The sequence below is a fragment of the Taeniopygia guttata genome, chromosome 32 (assembly GCF_048771995.1).
Source record: "Taeniopygia guttata chromosome 32, bTaeGut7.mat, whole genome shotgun sequence".
In the NCBI taxonomy this organism is placed as follows: domain Eukaryota; kingdom Metazoa; phylum Chordata; class Aves; order Passeriformes; family Estrildidae; genus Taeniopygia; species Taeniopygia guttata.
In genome coordinates, this window is record NC_133057.1 from 419,901 (window position 1) to 439,188 (window position 19,288).

Consider the following 19,288-nt stretch of genomic DNA (forward strand, 5'->3'; position numbering starts at 1 on the left):
ACCCCTGAATGCACAACCCCAAATCATGAAATTAAATACTACCTGTGTTCAGTGTTGTTTTCCTCACAGTATCTTCAAAGCCTCTGTTGCATTAGAAGCCCAAAAGCACCTGCAGAGAACAAACTGAGATGAGCTGAAAGAGCCTTTTCACAAAAATGAGAGGAGAGCACTTACCCCAGTGGATCCCAAAGACGAAATGAAGCCTCTTGGCAAAGGCTGGGGTTAATATACCCCTGATTGGGCTGATTCAGAGCAGCTGTGGCTGTTTGGCTCCTCTGATTTGAGTTCAAGGGGAATAATGGGCTGGATACAGAAGAAAACTCTTCAGGGAAATGACAGCACTTTGTTTTTTGCTACAACTACTTGGAGCAAAAGAGCAAGAAAGCTGGTAAAAAATAAAACTTTGTTTTTAGCCAGCATATCTAGATCAATTGGGTAATTTGCTGTTAACTTCTATAATTATTCCTCAGTGACTACGAAGTAGTACTCAACATGAGACTAAGGGTGGAGAAGAATAATACTTCTATGAACAGTCTAAGTCTCCTTGGCGCTACTAATTAGGACTAACTACATTATAAATAAAAATAAGGAAAAAAAAAAATAGCCTCCTGGGCAGCATCAAGGTTAAGTGCATGCTAGGCTTGACTTTCCCTGAGATATTTAGTCCTAGGGCACAGAAGGAAGTGCCCTGAAGGGTAGTTTTAAACCCTTAAAATGCTGGAAAAGCATTCAAGAAGAGCCTCCTTCAAGTGAATTCCTTAAAATGAGGAAATGGGGAAGTTACCTCCACTGAAATAGATACAATGGCAAATAAATGGCTTTTGCCCTTTAGTTTAATTCCCTAGAATACTGGGAAAAGAGAACTTTTCCTCACTTTAAGTCTCTCCAGTGATGAAGACAGAGGGATCTTCCCCTCAATCCAAACCCTTAAGAAAGAGGGATAGCTGGGCTTCCCCCTCAATTTAAGCCTTAGGACAACAACAAAGGTTACCCTTAATTCAAACCCATAAAAACCATTGTCAAGGTTTTCCCCTTCTATTTAAACTGGAAAATAATGGAAAATGGGGGTTCCCTGTCAATTAACACCCCTAACAGCATAGAAAAGGCAGGGACTATTTCAACTGAGACCATTAAAATTGCAGGGGCAGTGGATTCCCTCATGATTTGAACACAAGAAATAATGGAAAAGGAAGCTTTTTCCCGTAGTTTAAACCCCTTCTCTCTTCATAACCCCCCTCTTTTCTGGGAGTGCTTTGGAAGGTCTGGGGGTTCTAGGGAGGGGCTGACACAATAGAAGGGGAAAGCTGAAAGCTCTCCCGTGGAACCCCACATGCTGCCCGGCCTGCTCAGGTGCTGCCCCTTGGCAAGAGGGCTCTTCCCTTGGCATTTTCTGAAAAGGATGCTCCGTGCCCAGGTGGGTCCGGCTGCTCCCCAGTCCCTGCTGGATGTTCCAACCATAGTTCCTGGAGGGACATTTGGGGTACCCCTGTTAGCCCCTCTGGATTAGAAGCTCCCTGTGCAGGTGTGTCCAGGTAGCTGCACTGAAAGCAGCTGGTCACATGGGGAGCTGCTACACCTAGGAGTGAGGAATGAGGTGAAGAAAGGTCCTGTGGGGTGTTCCCTCCTCTACACAGCCCTTTGTCAGACCCTTAATGGGGTGGCAGACTTTCATTTCCAAGATAATTAACAGCCTTTTCTCTATGTGTGCCCCTGGCCAAACAGGAATTGAAATGAAACTTTTTCCAGCCAAATTAAAATTAAAAAAATAAAATATTTATTTTGCAATCAAATTTTATCTAGCCAGCCACAAGGAAAGAACAGAGCCGAGCCCGGGGTCAGCCCTGGGTGTGCAACAAGAAGTCAGCCTCAGCAGAGGTTTTCCTCTATGCCCACACACCTCCATCCTGGCACAAGCAGTTTTTATAGGGAAAATTCCACCTGAGGCCAAGATTTCGGTAGTCAGTCTTTTCTTCCATTCAGAGTCTATAGGTTGATGAGATTTTATATTTTGCTGATGAGGAAGAACAATTCAGTGTCCGGAGTTGGTGAATCCGTTGATGAAATTTACAGGAACGCTGCATTCACATGGATCTGCCCGAGGATTTCCATGATATCCATCTCGGGTCGTTCACGCGATGATCAGCGCTTGGGTGTCCCCGTATCTCTCCAGACTTGGCCCGTCTCCTGGCCGAGCCGCATCCTTTTACTTGTAAATCGGGTTTCAACATACACCAGGTTTCGCCTGCGAGGGTGGGGAGCACTCCTAACACAAGCGTGTATACTCCAACAAATACTCAATATCACACATATCATACTAGAAATGGCGCGAATTATATCTGCTACACACACCACAACCATCCTTCCCTGAGAGCTGCCGGGAACGCTCCCTAGGCCCCGGCCCGCCCTGCTCAGGTGTGCCCAGCTGACCCCCACCAACAGGCCCCAGCAGCACCCGCCCCCTCCTCGTCTGCACTGGTCACAGGGTGGTCAGTGCACGGTTTGGGGCGCGAAGCGGGGCGGGCGTGGTGGGAAAGGGAAGTGTTTTATTTATTAAAAAAAGCAGCGGGTCCGCGCCCGCCACGCTGCCGTAAAGCACCGGCCCCAGCCTGTCGTGCCCGCGCCGCTGCCGTAAAGCGCGGCGGAAGATGGCGGCGGTGACGGTGTGGGAGCCGCGGGCCGCGCCGGGCCCCGCCGGGCCGCACCGGGAATGGACGGCGGAGCCCGTCAGCACCGGCGTGAGTGCGGCGGCGGGACCCGCCCGGAGGGCTGCGGACTCGCCGTGGGCTTTACGGGGGTGTTGTGGAGCGGGAGATCCCGCGGTGCGGTGGGGCGGCGGGTCTGCGGTGTGCGGCTGAGGGTGGAGCTGGGGCTGAGTTTGGGGTGGAAGAGGGACCCCCCTGGGGAGCGGTGCTATGGGGCACAGGGCGGTTCCTCTGCTGAGGGGGAGACGCTTTCTGTGGGGCACGGATCGATTTCTGTGCGGCGGGGGGCGTTGAGTGAGGCTGGATCTGCTGTGGGAAGGAGGTTTCTGTGGGGCAGGGAGTCTCAGCGCAGCCCTTCCCTCCCCCCCCAGACCACCATCATGGCCGTGGAATTCGATGGAGGCGTCGTCATAGGAGCCGACTCCCGAACCACCACCGGGTGAGCGCCATGACGTCATCGATGACGTCACGGGGGTCCGGGACGGTGTCACAGGGTTGTCACTCTTGTCAGGGTGCCACCCTGATGCCACTGGGAAGCCACCCCCAAAGCTGTGGGCAGGGTCCCCAGGTATCAGTGTCACACCTTGCCTTGTCACAGGCAATTTTCCATCACCCAAATCATCCAAGGAATCCTTTGTTTATGTGGAGTAATTTCTGCAAAAGTATCCTCAGGTTAAAGTTTGTCCTCTTGGTCCCAGTCTTTGGATTTCTCTCCACGGATCACATTCTTATTGGCCAGGTCACTTTTCCTCTTTTAGGGAGAGTTTTCGATCCCACGGAACCCAGCGTGTTGATAAAAATTGGATTTGAATCCCGTGTTCAAATCACCCAGTCCAAAGGGCTGCCTGCATCCTTCTAAGACATATAATTCTTGATTCATACGTAAAATATGGAACACACACTATTTTTATTATAATCTTGGGTCCGTTATGTGTAAAATTCTTCCCAGTGCCTCAGATCTTTGCACAAAACATTCCATCCTGGTAATCCTGTAAATCCATTTCCCAGCATCCCCCAGGGGTTATCCCTGCCTTTCCGGGATTTTCGCTCCTATTTCTTTTTGTTATTCCCACAGAAAATCCCACATTTCTAAGTCCCATGCCTGCAAAACCTTTCGCTTTCTGCCCAAAGAAATTCCAGCACCTTTCTGGGACCGGCAGCTGCTCTCCAGGGGTTTCTCAGCACCGCCAGTTCATCGCTCCCATTGCAGTGTCACCTCGGGGGTGTGTGACAGTACAGACAGTACAGACAGGTTGTCACGGTGACATCTCCGCCGTGTCTCGCAGGGCCTACATAGCCAACCGGGTGACGGACAAACTGACCCCCGTGCACGACCGCATCTTCTGCTGCCGCTCGGGCTCAGCCGCCGACACGCAGGCGGTGGCCGATGCTGTGGCCTACCAGCTGGCCTTCCACAGGTACCCCCCGTGGGCGTGGGGCAGGGCCGGGGGGGCTGTCAGAGCGACCCCCAGCCCCACGCCTGGCCCTGCCCCACAGCGTGGAGCTGGAGGAGCCGCCGCGGGTGCGCACGGCCGCCCGCCTCTTCCAGCAGAGCTGCTACCGCTACCGTGAGGAGCTCAGCGCCGGCATCATCGTCGCTGGCTGGGACCCACGGCGGGGGGGACAGGTGGGCTCCCTTCGGTTCGTGTCCTCTTTTCCACCCCAGCACATCTCCTTTTTCCACCCTGCAGCATTCCTCCTTCTGCCCTGGAGTGTCCTTTTTTCCACCCTGCAGCATTCCTCCTTCTGCCCTGAGTGTCCTTTTTTCCACCCTGCAGCATTCCTCCTGCCCTGGAGTGTCCTTTTTCCACCCTACAGCATTCCTCCTTCTGCCCTGGAGTGTCCTTTTTTTCCACCCTGCAGTGTCCCTTCTTCCATCCCAGAATGTCCCTTCCTTTGCCCCGAGTGTTCCCTTTTCTGTCGGGGAGCATCCCACTCTGCCCCATGTCTCCTTCTACCTCTTGGTGTCCCCTTCTCTACCCCACAGCACTCACCTCTGCCCTCCAGCTCCCCGCTTTCTGCCCCATAACCCCATCTTTCTCCTACGATCCCCTCTTTCTGCACCACAGCCCCTTCCCTTGTCCCACAGCACCCTAGAGCCCCCCCTCTGCCCCACAGGTGTACGTGGTGCCCATGGGGGGGCTCCTCCTGCGCCAGCCCTTCGCTGTGGGGGGCTCAGGCAGCTCCTACATCTACGGATTCCTGGATGCCACATTCCAACCCGGGATGAGCCGCTCCCAGTGCCAGGAATTCGTTGCCCGTGGTGGGTTTGGGGCATATTGGAGAATTTGGATGTGGGTGGGGGGAGAGGGGGGAGTGGTCTTGGGTGAGAGTTTGGGGGCACAGAGGAGTCTGCCTGGCATTGACGGGTTTGGGCGTGTGCTGGGAGGGGATTTTGGGATCATGGAGGGTTTGGGGGAACCCTGGGAGAGGATTTTGGGGCACAGAGGAGTTTGGGCAGTGCTGGGGGGTTTTGGAGTGTTTTGGGGGTTTGGGGGCTCCTGACCTGTGTTCCCTCAGCGCTGGCCCTGGCGATGGTGCGGGACGGCTCCAGCGGGGGTGTCATCAGGCTGGCGGCCATCACGGAGGAGGGGGTGGAAAGGACAGTCCTGGCCGGCTCTGACCTGCCCTGGGGTGATGGTGGCCCCCCTGTCTGAGGGAGAGCCCCCCCCCAGGACTCCCAAATTTGGCGGGGGAGACAATAAACAGCTTAGCTGCCTCTGCTGGATGTTCTTGAGGTCTGCCTTTGGGGTCCCCTCCTGTCACCCTGTCCCTGGTGGGGGCAAGGCCACACGCACAGTGTGAGCGACACGGACCCCCCCCGGTGTGACAGAGATGAAGCACCCCCCAGGTCTGTGGGTCTGCTTTAATTACATTATCGCGATCCATGATTCATTAACAAAGCGCAGGGTGGGGGGTGCTGGGGGAAGGGAGGGGGGAGTTTAGGGGGGCTCCTGCCCCACACTGTGACCTTGATATTGGCTGGTAACAAAACCCCCAGAGGGGTGGGTGGGGAGGGAGCACAGGGGGAGGGCACCCTGCAGTCTCTGGAGGGCTGCCCCACAGGGACAAGGCATCCCCTGCTGTCCCCAAGGGAGGGATCCAGCACCCCTGTCTCAGGTCCAGGGCCCCTTCAGAGGGCCCCAGGGATCCCTAAAGCCTCAAGGAGTGGGTCATGCACCTCTATAGGGCCCAAGACCCCTCCATAGGGCCTCAGGGCCACTTCATAGCCTTGATGGGGGGTGGCCGGGCACTCCTATAGAACCCCCCAGCCCCTGGTGATGTGGGGGGGTCAGGCACCCCCACAGCACCTAAGGGAGAGGTCAGACACCCCCAAAGCCCCTTCAGTGGGGGTCAAGTGCCCCTACAGAGCCCACGGGATGGGGTCAGATCCCCCCGACCCCCCCTGGGGGTGTCAGGCACTGAGGAAGAGCCGCTGGTACCACTTGTTCATCTGCTCGAGGAAGATGAAGGTGAGCACGGTGTGGGGGCCCAGGCGGGCATAGTAGGGGGTGAAGCCCTTCCAGAGGCTGAAGAAGCCCTCATACCGCACCACCTTCAGCAGCACATCCTGCAGGAGGAGCAGAGTGTCAGGGCCCCCCCCCAAAATAATGAGAAATCTTCCAAAAATTACATGGATGCCCTTCCAGAAAAACTTTTTGAAATAACACGGACACTCTCAGAATGATGGGGAATTCTCCCAAAATTATGAGAAACCTTGAAAAAATGACAGGGATTACCCCCACCCCCCTCCCCCCCATCAAAATAATGGGGAGCTCCCCAAAATTATGGGCATCGCCTCAAAATGGCCTGAATTTCTCCCCCCCCCACCTCCAATGACAGGGAACACCCCCAAAATGGCATGAAATCCCCCAGTTGAAAGGGAACTCCCGAAATGACAGGCGCCCCTCCTGAATTAATGGGGACTCCCAAACGGTGTTGCCCTCCCAAAGCCCGCTCACTCACCAGCCCATTGCGGTACTCGGGTTTCCCATCTATTGTCCTCATGTTCTGGATCCTGTTGGGGAGCATTTAGGGGTTAAACGGGAGGTTTTGGGGTGACCACATGTCATATCTGTGGTTATCTAAAGGGGAGCAGGGCAGCCCCTCCCAAAAATGAACCCACCGGGTCTTGACGATGTCAACAGGCATGGAGGCGGCCGTGGTCACCAGCCCACTGATCATGCTGGCGCAGAAGTGGCACAGGATGTCGTCACGGAAATGCCCTGGGGGCACCCCAAAACATCAAAGGGGAATGGGGGGAGAGTGCACCAGGATTTAGGGTTTCCCCATGGCAGACCAAACCCCCCGAACTCACCGGAGTCGAGCAAGAATTGTTTGGATTGGGAGTACGAGGCGAGCTGGGCAGCGTTGACCACCACGGCACGGGCCATGGTGGGGATACAGCCCTGCGGGAAAATGGCATGTTGGGGTCACTCCTGTGCACCCCCAGAATTCCCACTTCCCCCATAGACCGTGCTCTCCCCCCTCACCACGGTGGGGACGCAGCACTGGGGTGGGAGGGGGCAGTTTGGGGGACCCAGCTCCCCCCACCCAGAGCATCAGGACACCCCCTGCATCCCTGGGGAGGCTCTCGGGGTCCCGCAGCCCCCACCTACCCTCCACAGCGTGAGCACCCCCTCCTCCCTCGCCATCCTCACGAGGGCGTCGAACACATTGTGATACCCGCGGCGCTCGCCTGGGGGTAGCCTGGGATCCAGGGCAAAAAAAGGGGATTTTGGTAAAAAAAGCCGCCTTGGGGAGGCAGGCGGGGGCGCAGATACGTTTTGGAGGGTTGAGGGCTTACCTGCCATCAGCTGTCATGCGGATGAGAGCCACCTCAGCCGGGGTCCCCACAAAGGCCCCCGCAGCCCCTGCGGTCATGCCCATCGCTGCCTTGGCCAGGAAGGGAGGGGGGGTCCCATCAGCCCCCCCAAAACGCTCCAGGAGCACGCTGTAGATGCCCAGGCGGGTGGTGGTGTAGGTGGCCTGGCGTAGAAGCCCCGCTGATAGCCTGGAGGGACACAGAGAATGGGAGGAGTCCCAAAAAGGGGGGTGGGGGGGCAGGAAAGAGCTTTAGCCTGGCAGCTGCTTGGGGTTCTGAGGTTTTGGGGGCTCTGCATCGCACGTAGATGACCACCAACCTCCAGGATGGGGCTGACCCCAGGGCACGCAGGTTTGGGTGGGTTCCCAGGGGGTTCAAGAGGTGCCCCAGGGATCTGGAGGTTCAGGGGGGTTTTGGGGGGCCCATACCCCGTGTAGATGCCCCTCAGTCCCTCGTGGCGCAGGATGGACCCCAGGGCGTGCAGGGACGTTCGGTACTCGCGGCCTTTGGCCCCGGCCCCGCTCAGCTGCATCCGGTTCTTCACCAGGTCCAGGGGCTGCACGAAGACTGTAGCCCCCATCCTGAAGGAAGGAGGTCAGGTAAGGTCGGGGGACCCCAAAAATACTCACAGCCCTCTCCACAGCCCCCCAGACACACCCACAGCCCTCTCAGGGGAAACCTGGGGTGACGAGCAAGTCTGAAGGAGCTTTGGGGATCTATTTGGGGTAGCACAGGCACGGTTTGAGGGGAGCTGGATGGGATTTTGAGAGCTTTGAAAAGGTTCAGTGTATTTTAATTGATTTTGTAGGGGGTTTCAGTTTGATGGGAGGGTTGGGGGGGTCTGAAGGGAGTTTGGGGAGCACACAGAAGGGATTTGGGGGAGGCTGTGGGGGGCAGTGATGGGGACCCAGGAAGTTAAAGGGTTTGGGGGGGACGCTGAAGAGTTAGGAGGAGAACCGGGGGTGGTTTAGGGGGGACCGGAAGGGTTTGGGAGGGGGATTCTCGGTTTAGGAGCGCGGTATCCCGATTTTGGCGGGGGGGGGGGGCTCTCACCCGGCCAGGCCGCCGAAGAGAAACTTCACGGATTTCGGGGAGGTCTTGGGCCTCTGGGCCGCCGGTACCGCCGCCATCACGGCCGGGCCCGGGCACCGGGGGCGCGGGGGGGGCGCGGGGTCCGGCACCGGCGGCGCCCCAAGGTGACTCGGGGGGGGCGCGGCGCCACTGCGCCTGCGCGGGACGCCTGCGCGGCGCCAGGGCGGGGGCCCCGCGCGGGGAGCGCGGCTGGGCGGGAAAGCCCCGCCCCCTGGGGGCGTGGCCGTGCTCCCCGCGCCGCCCTCGCGCCTCTCATTGGTGGAGCGGGTTTAGGCGGGAATGGAAATTCTGCGGTGACCACGGGGATTGGCTGGGGCGGAGGCAGGTGCTGTAGCCCCGCCCCTCTCTCGCGATACTTCACCATTCTGAGGGGGCCTGGGGGGAGCCGGCGGCGGCGGGAGGGGGCGGCGGCGGCCACGGCCTCACGAATTCGGTGCCGCCGCTGCTCAGCTCCGCGGAGGGATGCCTATCCCGTCCTGTTCCAGGCGGTGAGTGCTGGGGGGTATTGGGCAACCTCCACTGAGCGATATTGGGAAGTATTTGGGACACTGGAGGGCGCTGTCAAGCACTGGAAGGCTCTGAGGCTATGCGGGGATGCACTTGGTACACTTGGGATCACCGGGAGGGACTTAGAGCGCACTGGGGGTCACTGGGAGGCGCTTTGGGGTCACTGGGAGGCGTCTCGGGTGCACTTGAGGGGCACTGGGAGGCACTTTGGGGTCATTGGGAGGTGCTCTGGGTGCACTGTGGGGTAGCGAAGGATGTCTGGGTCTACTGGGGGCAATCTTGCGTTCTTCACTCAGCACCGAGGTCACTCGGAGGCCCCCTACTCATACCGGCACATCCCACTGAGCTCTACTGCTGATTCTAACGAGGAGTCACCGTGAGGTGTTGCACCCCACCCTCTCCCCAGCACTTCCATTCCCCTCCCCTGTCCCTCCTCTTTAGCCCCCTCAGTTTTGGGGTACCCCTGAGGTGTACACGGTGTCAGGGATGACGCAGGTGACAGCATCCTACAGGTGTCACAGGTGACAGGATCACCTACCTGGACACGGAGCGGGAGGGGACAACACTGTCCCACAGGATGTAGGAGTGCCACGGCTCCACAGGTGACAGTGATGGTGTGCCACAACCTCACAGCCATGAGGGTTGCCTCATGGCAGGGGCAAAGGCACGCAGGAGGCCCCAACACCTGAGTCCATCCATGCTGGGTGAGGGTGACTGGGGGGACACTCCCATCTCCCCCCACGACCCAACCCCTGATAACCCAATCCCCGCCGTGGGGCAACTGCGGGGCCCTTCCCCCTTTCCGTGAGTCAGCCGTGGGTTGTGGAGGGGGGGGAACAGGAAGCGCCAGAGCCACCACATTGCCCTTATAAGGACTCGACTGACGGCACCGGAGCTGCTTCCGCCTGCCCGGACTCCTGCTCCAGCCGCACATCTCCCCCTCTACCCCACATCACCTTCCCACATCCCCATCTCTGCCCTACACCACCTTCTTCACCCCACATCAGCCCCGCCATCTCCCTGTGCCACACCCCATCCCCCACATTTGCACCTCTGCCCCACATCAACCCGTCCCACCACCTCCCCAGTCCCCATCTCTGCCTCACAGCACCCCCCGAACACCTGGGGCCCTCCCTCACAGCTCGCCAGAATATCCAGAGGAGTTCCTGCCCCCCAGTTCTCCTTCTGTTCTCCCCAGATGTCCCCCCAGCCCGCTTGTTCCATCCCACCGTCCCCCCCTGCTGCTGCCTGGACTCCCGCTGACCTCCCCCACCGCCTCCACCATGAGTGCAGCCCTCCAATAAAGCCTCTGTCCCCCAACTTTGTCTCCCGAGTCGGGGGTGGGAGCAGGAGTGTCGTGGGGCGGCTGCTGAGGCATCGCCCCCGCCCCACGGCGGACTTTGTTCCCCTGGGGCACGGCAGCGCCCTTGGACCCGGTATTGGGGCAGCCTCCTCCGCCCTGGGTGGAAGACGGAGCCGCACCCCACGGCCCTGCCGCATGTCGGTGTTCCCCACAAAGCGCCCAGATCCCCAAAATCCCTGACCCACAGCGACTCCCCACAAGGGCACTTTATTGCTGCCGGCAGCGGGGATCGGGGGCAGACAAGGGGGTGGGGGACGGGGTCCTGCTGGTCCCTGGCGGCTCCTGCTGGTCCCTGGGGGTCCGGGGGTCCCCCCCAGCCCCCTCAGTACTGGCTGCGCCGCAGGTGATTGGCCATCTCATAACATTTCTTGTTGACGCAGCCGCCGTGGACGCCCTCCTTGCCCATGGCCAGCACGATGGCTGCAGGGGTAGGGGAAGAAGGGGTGGGGGTCATCTCCAAGCCTCCCAAAACCCCCACCAAGCCCCACAAGCCCCAGACAGACACGGGGGCAGGAGCTGGGATGAAGGGACACCAGGAGTTAGCAAGGGGCGATTTGTGGGGACCTGGGTCAAGGGGGAGGGGGGACACGTAACGGGAAGCGGGTCAGGGGTGATAGAGGTGACAGGGCAGGTGACGTGGCCTGGGGAAGGTGGGGGGTGACACTGGGTGACACTGTGATGCCGTAAGATACATGGGAGGCACCTGTGGAGGCCTGGGGTCATAGGTGGTGACAGGAACTGGTCAGGAGGTGCCACAGGGTGACAGGGGCAGTGCCACAGGGTGACAGGGTCCTTCCAGAGGGAGAATCCTCTCGTTGGCCATTTGGAAGGTGGGGGGGTCACATGGGACGGGATGGCAGGGGGTGTTCTGGGAGGGCGATGGGGACAACACGGGGTAGAGGTGGCAGGGGGTGGGTGCAGGGGGTCCCTCACTCTTGTTGGTGATGGCAGCCGTGATGTTGAAGGTGGGCGCTCCGGCAGCCCCCTTGGTGCGCAGGTCCATGCTGTGCTCGCCCTCCACCAGCAGCGAGTCTCGGATGACAGAGCAGCGCAGCCCCCCCAGCGTCAGCCCCTGCACCAGCAGCGGCCCCCGCTCGGGGCCCACCAGTGCGGCCACCTCTGCTGGCTGTGGACACAAGGGTCAGCCGGTCAACAGACCCCAGACCCCCAAAGCCCACCCGTGACAAGTGCAGCTGTCTGGGGACTGCAGGGTAACCCCCCTTTTGAGGCTGGACAGGGGTGGGGACAGGCCAAGGGGACCCCAAAGGCCCACACCCAAATGCAGACTCCAAACCCCCAGGCAGGGCCCCTGTAGGGCGCCCGGCAAACTGGGACTCTCATAACTCCCACTCCATGACCATAAAAGGGACCCGGTTGTCCCGGGACCCCCGTGACTCCCGCCAGGGTCCCCACGGGAGAACCCTGAGCCCCGAGGGGTCCCCACAAGAGAATCCCAGGATCTCTATGACCCCGCCTCACACTCGGGACCCTCCAGGGCCAACGCTTCCACCGCTGCCACGGGGGAGAACAGGTCAGGACCTCCAGGAAAGACTCCTCAGGCAAACCCCAAACCACATTTAACCCAGACAAGCCCATGGGGGCCTCACGCCCGGGGACCCCGAGGAACCCCATCACAGCCCCTCGGGGGACCCCCATCACTTCTCCGTGCCCCCAGACAGGGAGCAGGGCTCCGGCAGGACCCCTTTCTCACCACGGGCTTCCCCAAACTTCCCCCCTCCCCACCATTTCCGTGGGGGGAAGTGGGGAGGGGGGAGGGGGTGCGCGCGCGCCGCCCCTCCCCCACAGGAAGCCCCGGCCGCCCCTCCTCCACCGGGAAGTGGCCGCATTCCGCGCATTTTTAGAGGGTTTTAAAGTGGGGAGGGGTTCCTCCGCTCCCCCACCCCCGAGACCCCCGCCATCCACTGAGGGCAGTGCAATAAAAGCGATGCGCAGCCGGGACGGAGCTCGTCCAAACACGTGGTGCTCGCCCTTCCCCCCCTTCCCCGCCCGCCCGCGACCCCCCAAAACGCTCGAAGCGGGATTAAGGAGGGGACTGCCTCGCCGCCGGGCCCCCCCCACCTCCGGGGCCCCCCCAGCACCGGCCCTCCCCCGACACCGGGTGCGGGGCACGGGCAGCGCCCGAGCCCCCCCCGCCGCGCTCCACGCTGGCGCTTTTGCGTTTTTCTCCCTTTTTTGTCCTTCCCGGAGCCCGTCGCGGGAGGGTGGGGGGGTCAGCCCCGCCTCTCAGAGGCCGCCGGGTCCCCCCGCCCTCCGCGCGCTTGGGCGGGAAACGCCTCGGCGCGCTGCCCCCCCCCGCCCCGCCGGTCCCGGCCTCTCACCGTGATATTGGCGAAGGTCTTGCCGGGGGCGGCGGCCCAGACGGCGGGGGTGTCGCGGTAACCGACGATGGCGGCATCCTGGCAGGTGCCGTCCGCCAGCAGCGTCTCCACGTAGGGCGCCCACCCGCTCATGGCGGCGGCGGGCGGGCGGGCGGGGCGCGGGGGCGGGGCCTTCCGCGGGGGGCGGGGCTTCGCCGGGGAGGGGGCGGGCTTTTCGCTCGGCGCCTGCGCGGTGCGGCCGAGGCGCGGCGGCGGCGGAGGAGCGGCGGCGGCGCCGCGCGGCGGTTTTCATAGGGGACGGCAGTGGGCGGGGCCGGGGGCGGGGCCGGGGCGGGGCCCCGGGAGGTGCGCGGCGGTTTTGGGGGGAAGGGGCGGTTTGTTCCTGCGACCCTTCCCTCGTTACCGCGACACCCTCCTCCCGTTGCGGTCCCCCGCGCTGTTCCAGCCCCCGCCGTTACTGCGATCGCCGTGCTCCCGTTTGCTGTGAACCCTTCCATTGCTGCCCCCCTCAATCCAAACCCTTCGTACTCGGCGTCCCGCGATTATCACGACGCATCCAAATTCAAACACTCCCTCCGTGTAGCGACGCTCGCTTCCATTATTCGGACCGTCCCCATCACCTCAACCCCCACTCTTTATTGTGCCCCCTTTCCCCTTTATCCCACTCCCCCCCGCTATCGCGACACCCTCACGGGTATCGTGACACCCCTAGACTGATAACGAGTCCCTCGTTATTGCTCCTTCTCGCTCTGTATCGTGATTCCCGGTTATCCCGGTACACGCCGTTATGGCGCACGCCGCCCCGCGCTGGGCCCTCGGTGCGGCCCCGAACGGGGGCGGCTGGCGGGGGGTGACAGCCCCAGCTCGGTGTGTGTCTGGGGGTGCAGGACCCTCGCCCAACCCCCCGTGAGTCGCGGTTTGACTCAGGCGGGACTTTCCGGGGGGAGGGGGGAGGGGCAGCGGTTTCACTTCCTGCCCCGGGGTGGGGGAGGGGCTCGGCGGTGGAGAACGGGGAGGGGGAGGGCCGCGGCGTTCGGGATCGTCTCCCCCCTCGGGGGGCTGAGGGTGCCCGGACCTCCAGGGTTGGGGGTGGGCGGGGGTCGAGGCCTCCTGAGGGTGCCCGTTCACCCACCACCCCCCCCCAAAAAAGGACCGGCCCCGCCCCCCCCCCCCCCCGGCGAGAACTTCCCCGGGAAGTGGTCAAAGCCACCGCCCCTCCCCCACGCTGTGGGGCCCGTGGGGCTGAGTTCCCCCCTCCCCCACCCCGGTACTCCTTAGGGGCTGAACTCCCCCCACAAAGGACCCTCTGCACCCCCAAAATCGTCCCCCCCTTCCCCACTCGCCCCCTCCCCCTGTGGCCGCTGCTGTTCCCCCCGGGGCCTTTAGGCGGCGCTCCAGCCCCCCCGGTTGGGAGTCGTGTTATAGTGACCTTTAAGGGAGGCGAACAATGGTCCCAAACCCGGGGGGGGACACTTAGGGACCATCGCCAAGTGCCACCAGCCCCGGGCTCCTGTGGCCCCACCCCGGTGTCCCCAGCGGGGCTGAGTGTCACCACGGTCCCTCCAGGGGGAGGGACGAAGGGGAAGGGACAAATAATCCCGGGGGAGGGGGCAGGGCAGGGCCCTGGGCAGGGGCAGCGCTGGGTGAGAAGGGCCCGGACCCACCCCGGGCCCCTCTGAGTGTCCTGGGAATTGGGGAGGGGGCTCTGGGCTCGCTCAGGGTCCCCCATGGGATGGAGGGGACACAGGGCCAGCTCAGGGCGCCCGGACTTGGGGGTTCTCCCCATGGGAGCTCTGTGGAGTCCAGGGTCAGGCTGGGACCCCTGGGATCTCGGCCTTGACCCCTAGGTCTCCTACCCCACAGCCACGTCCATCCAGAAGAGATCACAGCCCAGGAGATCCTGGATTCCCGTGGGAATCTGGAGGTGGATTTGTTTACAGCCAAGGGTTTGGAGTGGCAGGGGGGGTGCTGGGGTGGGGGGCGGTGTCACAGGGGTGTGCAGGGACTTGGAGGAGGCTCAGGGTTGTGGGGGGACATGGAGGGTCCCAGGGCAGGCAGGGACGGTCCCCAGGATGGGGTTGGGCTCTGGGGTCACATCGTGAATTTCTGGTAATTGGAGAAAAGTTGTGGGGCAGTGGGGGAAGGGTAGGAAAGGGCAGAAGGTGGAGGGGACACCGAACATCAGGGTCCATCTGCCCGTGGCGGGAGAGCAATTTGGAGGGGGTGGTCTTGGGGCCTGGATGCCCCGGTCCCCTTGGCCAAGGGTCAGCGCTGAGCGTGTTCGTGTATGGGGGTCTCTGGAAGGATTTGGGGGATCAGGAGGGATTTGGGGACTGGACAGGGTGGTCATTGGGATGGACGTGGGGGCTGGGCACTGGACAAGGTGGTCATTGGGATGGACGTGGCAACCTCTGAGTTCTGCCACGAGGGCAAATCCAACCTGGGCTTCAAATCCCCCCCTGCACCCCAAGCGCCTCATCACAGGGGGACAGCCCCACCAGAGCTTCAAGGACTGCCCTGGTGTGCACTGGGATGAAACTGGGAGGGACTTTGATGGAACTGGGGGGCACTGGGAGGGGACTGGGAAGCAGGAGAGTGACACTGAGAAGGACCAGGAGGTGCCGCAGGGCATCGGGATGAACTGGACCAGACAGGGAGGCACGGGGAAGGCAGCTGGGCCACATTGCTGAACTCTACTGCACACTGCTCGCTGTTTCCCCGCAGCAGCGATCACTGGGAAGACTGGAAGTGGTGCCTGACACAGGTGGGCATACAGGGGGTGGGCTGTGACCTGGCAGTGACCGACCCGAAGGGCACCGCACGGGCTGTGGGCACACAACTGCCTCCTGCTCGAGGTCCACCAGGTCAGACCTGGCGCTCTGAATCATCGTGCAGCTCCCCGTGCAGCTCCCAGCACCGAGTCCACGCAGGTCTGACCCTCGTGGGACCCCTCGCAAGCCCCTGGGTACCTCCCTCGTCTCGGAGTCCATCCTGCAGCCGCAGCAGAGGCTGCCAGCTGTGACTGAGCACACAAACTCGCACCGCTGTGAAAATCCCAACCACTGAGTCTGTGCAAACCCTCCTGCAAACCTCCGAAAGCACCGAGCTCTCTGCGTCCACTCGGCTGTGAGTGCACGGCAAATCCTCGTGCAAACCCTTGGGAAAGGCTCTTCGGGAAGAGAGGGGTGTGAAAACCTCACGTCCCCGTGTCGCCTCCCAGGCGTGTCCTTGTCCCCGTGTGTCCTGCTCCCCCTCTTCCCCAAAGCCCCCATGTCTGCTGAGCCCTGAATCACCCCCACATCGCCCCGCTGAGCTCGCATCCCTCCCAGGGCTGAGGACTCGCTGGGGGACAAAACCAGGCTGGGAGGGGGCAGATTCCCAAACCCCAAGGCCAAGAAGGAGGGGGAAAAGCAGCAGGGCCCACGCTGGACCCCCACCAGAAGGTTCCCCCCACCCCCAGTAAACTCTGTAAAGCACCAGGAGCTCCTGAGCTCCTTTGTTTGGGGAGCGGGACACACGCACGGACACAATCCGGGACGTGGGGGTGCCCCCTCACCCCAACCACCCCCCAAAAAGAGACATGGGGACCAGGAGAGGAGATGGGGAGGTTTATCACCCCCTCTGTGCGTCCCCGCCACCCTCCCCCCGCTGTTAAATACCCCCGGGGGTACCCCCCTCACACACCGGGACCCCCGGCACCCCCCCCGGCCCCGCCCTCGTCCTCCGCCTGCCGCAGCCGCTTCTTGGCCCGGATCTCATTCATGGCCTCTTCGATGGAGCGCGTGTCCCGCTTGTTGGCCACCGGCACTGGGGGGCACAGGAGAGATCCAGGTGGTCACCCAAGGACCACCCAGACCTCGCGCTGCCCAACCCCCGGACCCCGAAGGGCCTCGGGACCCCCGCGGGACCCTCTGCTCACCGCAGCCGTACGCCTTGTTGGCCTCCATGGTGCGGGCGGCGGCTTTGGCGGCGTCGGAGCCGATCAGGTGCCGGTATTTGTCCTTGTAGTCGTTGGGGGGCCCCGGCGGGGCGGGGCCGCGCTCCAGCTCCGCCTCCTCCTGCTGTGCCGCCAGCTCCTGCAGGTGAGGCCAGGTGAGGCTCAGCAAGCCCCGCCCACCCCGCCACACCCACTCAGGCCACACCCACCACGGCCACACCCATGTAAGCCCCACCTCCACCATGCAGCCATGCCCCACTCATCTGGCCACGCCTTGTTAAGCCCTGCCCACATCCTAATTAATTCCCCTAGGCCCCGCCTACCCGGAGGCGCCGCCGCTCCTCAGCCCGCGCCGGGTCCCATTCCTCGCCACGCCGATACGCCTCCAGCTCCTCGTCCGACGGCGCGAACTCCTGGGGACAGCAGCAGTGTCACCCCGTGTTCCCTCACCCCCCCCAGGCCCCCCCGGAGCGTCTCCCGCCATCCCCCACCTTCTTGAACACCATTACATAGCGACTGTCCTCGTCATCGCCAAAGGAGAAGGACGTCAGGCCGGCCACCTCCGCCACGTCGTGCCTAGGGGAACACGGAGCCGCTGGCGCTGGGGCTCCCCACGGCTCCCCAGCGGGGTCCCTCCCCTCCCTGTGGGGGTCCCCAGCTGCCCCAGGGGTGCTGCCATCCTGGGACCACCCCCATGTCCCGTGGGCACCCCTGCTGCCCCACAGTGCCACCATCGTCCCCCGAGTGTCCCCAGCATTCCTCCCATCCCCGCGTCCCTCAGCGTCCCCCCAAGTGCTCCCAGTACCACCAGTGTCCCCAGTCCTCCACCACTGCCCTCCCAGTGCCCCCAGTGCCCTCCCAGTGCTCCCCAGTAACCCCCAGGGCCTCACTCACAGGATGCTCCTCTCGATCTTGTTCATGGGCTGGAAGCGACGCCGGGGCTCCCCGGTGGCCTGGATGAACTGGGACACCTCTTGCTCCATCTGGGGACACACGGGACACCCAGGGGAGCCCAGGAATTTGTGGGTGGCCCGTGGGGAGCGGCCCGAAACGCCCAGTGACGCACGGCCCCGCACTCACCCTCTTCCTGAACTCCACCTTCTGCCGCTTCTCTTGCTCCTGCAGCTTCTTCATGCGAGCAGCTTGTTCTGGAGCGGACACGGGGGGTCAGGGCGGCCGTGACCCCCCAAAAAACTCGGGGTGCTGGAGGGGGCGGGGCCTGGGCAAAGGGCAGGGGCGTGGCCACAGAGCCCCCCACTGTCAATCAGAACAGAGAGGGCGTGGCCACAGAGCCCCCCGCTGTCAATCACTGCAGAGAGGGCGTGGCCACAGAGCCCCCCGCTGTCAATCAATGCAGTGAGGGCGTGGCCACAGAGCCCCCCACTGTCAATCAATGCAGTGAGGGCGTGGCCACAGAGCCCCCCACTGTCAATCAGAACAGAGAGGGTGTGGCCACAGAGCCCCCGCTGTCAATCAATACAGTGAGGGCGTGGCCACAGAGCCCCCACTGTCAATCACTGCAGAGAGGGCGTGGCCATGGCGCTGGGGGCGGGGTCAGCAGCCCGCGGGGGGCGTGGCCTCACGCGAGGGCGGGCGCCGGTGACGGGGATGAGTTCTGAGGGCGAAAGGCCGCGACGCGCCGCTCCCCGCCGCGCCCGGTCGGTGGCCCTGGCGCGGTGCCTCCGCCACCCTCCCCGGCCCTGCTGACCCCGCGCCCGGCGCCGCGTCTCGCCGTCGGCCGCGGCGGGCGGCCGCTCCATGGAGTTCAGGATGGAGCCCAGCAAGTCCAGCTCCGCCATCTTGCGCCGGGGCGGTGCGTGACGCCGCGCGCCCGGTGCGTGCTGCGTCATCGCGGGGAGAGAGCGTGGCCCGGCGCCAGAGGGCGTGGCCTCCTCTTAAAGGGCCCGTGCCTCCAGCGCCCCCCCAGCCGTGTCCCCTCCCTCTGTCCCCCAGCCATGTCCCATCCCTGTGTCCCCCAGCCATGTCCCCTCCCTCTGTCCCCCAACCATGTCCCCTCTCTGTGTCCCCCAGCCATGTCCCCTCCCTGTGTACCCCAGCGATGTCCCCTCCCTCCCACGGCCCCCAGCCATGTCCCATCCCTGTGTCCCCCAGCCATGTCCCATCCCTGTGTCCCCCAGCCATGTCCCCTCCCTCTGTCCCCCAGCCATGTCCCCTCCCTGTGTCCCCCAGCCATGTCCCCTCCCTGTGTCCCCCAGCGATGTCCCCTCCCTGTGCCCCCCAGCGATGTCCCCTCCCTGTGTCCCCCAGCGATGTCCCCTACCTGTGTCCCCCAGCAATGTCCCCTCCCTCTGTCCCCCAGCGATGTCCCCTCCCTGTGTCCCCCAGCAATGTCCCCTCCCTGTGTCCCCCAGCAATGTCCCCTCCCTGTGTCCCCCAGCCATGTCCCCTCCCTGTGCCCCCCAGCAATGTCCCCTCCCTGTGTCCCCCAGCCATGTCCCATCCCTGTGTCCCCCAGCGATGTCCCCTCCCTGTGTCCCCCAGCCATGTCCCCTCCCTGTGTCC

At 62.7% G+C, this 19,288-nt stretch overlaps 4 protein-coding genes and 2 long non-coding RNA genes across 8 annotated transcripts; 3 read left to right on the forward strand and 3 right to left on the reverse strand.

Annotated features, from left to right (window-relative positions):
* Positions 1-2,575: 2,575 nt before the first annotated feature.
* PSMB6 (proteasome 20S subunit beta 6) lies at positions 2,576-5,421 on the forward strand. Of its 2 annotated transcripts, XM_072920574.1 has the most exons (6): positions 2,577-2,735; positions 3,074-3,141; positions 3,989-4,120; positions 4,200-4,329; positions 4,821-4,965; positions 5,223-5,421. In XM_072920574.1, the coding sequence occupies exons 1-6, from the start codon at positions 2,646-2,648 to the stop codon at positions 5,357-5,359; spliced, it is 702 nt and encodes a 233-aa protein (XP_072776675.1). In that variant the 5' UTR covers positions 2,577-2,645; the 3' UTR covers positions 5,360-5,421. The 2 variants fall into 2 exon arrangements, with proteins under 2 accessions (XP_072776674.1, XP_072776675.1); XM_072920573.1 differs by lacking the exon at positions 5,223-5,421 and having other exon boundaries at positions 2,576-2,735; positions 4,200-4,414; positions 4,459-4,881.
* Positions 5,422-5,554: 133 nt separating this feature from the next.
* On the reverse strand, positions 5,555-8,776 carry SLC25A11 (solute carrier family 25 member 11). Its single transcript, XM_041712194.2, has 8 exons — positions 8,581-8,776; positions 7,956-8,108; positions 7,510-7,716; positions 7,322-7,412; positions 7,021-7,111; positions 6,829-6,928; positions 6,669-6,720; positions 5,555-6,273 (listed from the first exon to the last, which is right to left on the reverse strand). Exons 1-8 carry the CDS (start codon positions 8,655-8,657, stop codon positions 6,118-6,120), a joined length of 927 nt encoding a protein of 308 aa, XP_041568128.1. The 5' UTR covers positions 8,658-8,776; the 3' UTR covers positions 5,555-6,117.
* A 78-nt stretch (positions 8,777-8,854) lies between these two features.
* On the forward strand, positions 8,855-10,446 carry LOC121468501 (uncharacterized). The gene is made up of 2 exons (XR_005978435.2): positions 8,855-9,107; positions 9,423-10,446. It is a non-coding gene; the product is annotated as an uncharacterized lncRNA (long non-coding RNA).
* Positions 10,447-10,680: 234 nt separating this feature from the next.
* PFN1 (profilin 1) lies at positions 10,681-13,062 on the reverse strand. The gene is made up of 3 exons (XM_041712196.2): positions 12,829-13,062; positions 11,423-11,615; positions 10,681-10,909 (listed from the first exon to the last, which is right to left on the reverse strand). The coding sequence occupies exons 1-3, from the start codon at positions 12,958-12,960 to the stop codon at positions 10,812-10,814; spliced, it is 423 nt and encodes a 140-aa protein (XP_041568130.1). The 5' UTR covers positions 12,961-13,062; the 3' UTR covers positions 10,681-10,811.
* Positions 13,063-13,171: 109 nt separating this feature from the next.
* LOC121468512 (uncharacterized) lies at positions 13,172-16,403 on the forward strand. Its single transcript, XR_005978440.2, has 3 exons — positions 13,172-13,734; positions 14,692-14,752; positions 15,553-16,403. It is a non-coding gene; the product is annotated as an uncharacterized lncRNA (long non-coding RNA).
* An 18-nt stretch (positions 16,404-16,421) lies between these two features.
* Positions 16,422-18,631, reverse strand: SPAG7 (sperm associated antigen 7). 2 transcript variants are annotated; one of them, XM_041712151.2, is made up of 7 exons: positions 18,474-18,631; positions 17,846-17,913; positions 17,660-17,748; positions 17,257-17,341; positions 17,089-17,178; positions 16,748-16,904; positions 16,422-16,635 (listed from the first exon to the last, which is right to left on the reverse strand). In XM_041712151.2, the coding sequence occupies exons 1-7, from the start codon at positions 18,613-18,615 to the stop codon at positions 16,505-16,507; spliced, it is 762 nt and encodes a 253-aa protein (XP_041568085.1). In that variant the 5' UTR covers positions 18,616-18,631; the 3' UTR covers positions 16,422-16,504.
* Positions 18,632-19,288: the final 657 nt, after the last annotated feature.

Excerpts from the sequence above, each read along its gene's own strand:
- PSMB6 (XM_072920573.1), top strand. The coding sequence starts at position 2,646 with ATGGCGGCGGTGACGGTGTGGGAGCCGCGGGCCGCGCCGGGCCCCGCC. Across the intron at positions 2,736-3,073 it reads CGGAGCCCGTCAGCACCGGC|ACCACCATCATGGCCGTGGA; the intron begins GTGAGTGCGGCG and ends CTCCCCCCCCAG. Across the intron at positions 4,415-4,458 it reads ATTCCTCCTTCTGCCCTGGA|TGTCCTTTTTTCCACCCTGC; the intron begins GTGTCCTTTTTT and ends TTCTGCCCTGAG.
- SLC25A11 (XM_041712194.2), bottom strand. The coding sequence starts at position 8,657 with ATGGCGGCGGTACCGGCGGCCCAGAGGCCCAAGACCTCCCCGAAATCC. Across the intron at positions 6,929-7,020 it reads ACAATTCTTGCTCGACTCCG|GGCATTTCCGTGACGACATC; the intron begins GTGAGTTCGGGG and ends GGGTGCCCCCAG. Across the intron at positions 6,721-6,828 it reads GTTGACATCGTCAAGACCCG|GATCCAGAACATGAGGACAA; the intron begins GTGGGTTCATTT and ends GCTCCCCAACAG.
- PFN1 (XM_041712196.2), bottom strand. The coding sequence starts at position 12,960 with ATGAGCGGGTGGGCGCCCTACGTGGAGACGCTGCTGGCGGACGGCACC. Across the intron at positions 11,616-12,828 it reads AGACCTTCGCCAATATCACG|CCAGCAGAGGTGGCCGCACT; the intron begins GTGAGAGGCCGG and ends TTGTGTCCACAG. Across the intron at positions 10,910-11,422 it reads GGCTGCCATCACCAACAAGA|CCATCGTGCTGGCCATGGGC; the intron begins GTGAGGGACCCC and ends CTACCCCTGCAG.
- SPAG7 (XM_041712151.2), bottom strand. The coding sequence starts at position 18,615 with ATGACGCAGCACGCACCGGGCGCGCGGCGTCACGCACCGCCCCGGCGC. Across the intron at positions 17,914-18,473 it reads GACGCGGCGCCGGGCGCGGG|AACAAGCTGCTCGCATGAAG; the intron begins GTCAGCAGGGCC and ends TGTCCGCTCCAG. Across the intron at positions 17,342-17,659 it reads AAGATCGAGAGGAGCATCCT|GCACGACGTGGCGGAGGTGG; the intron begins GTGAGTGAGGCC and ends GTGTTCCCCTAG.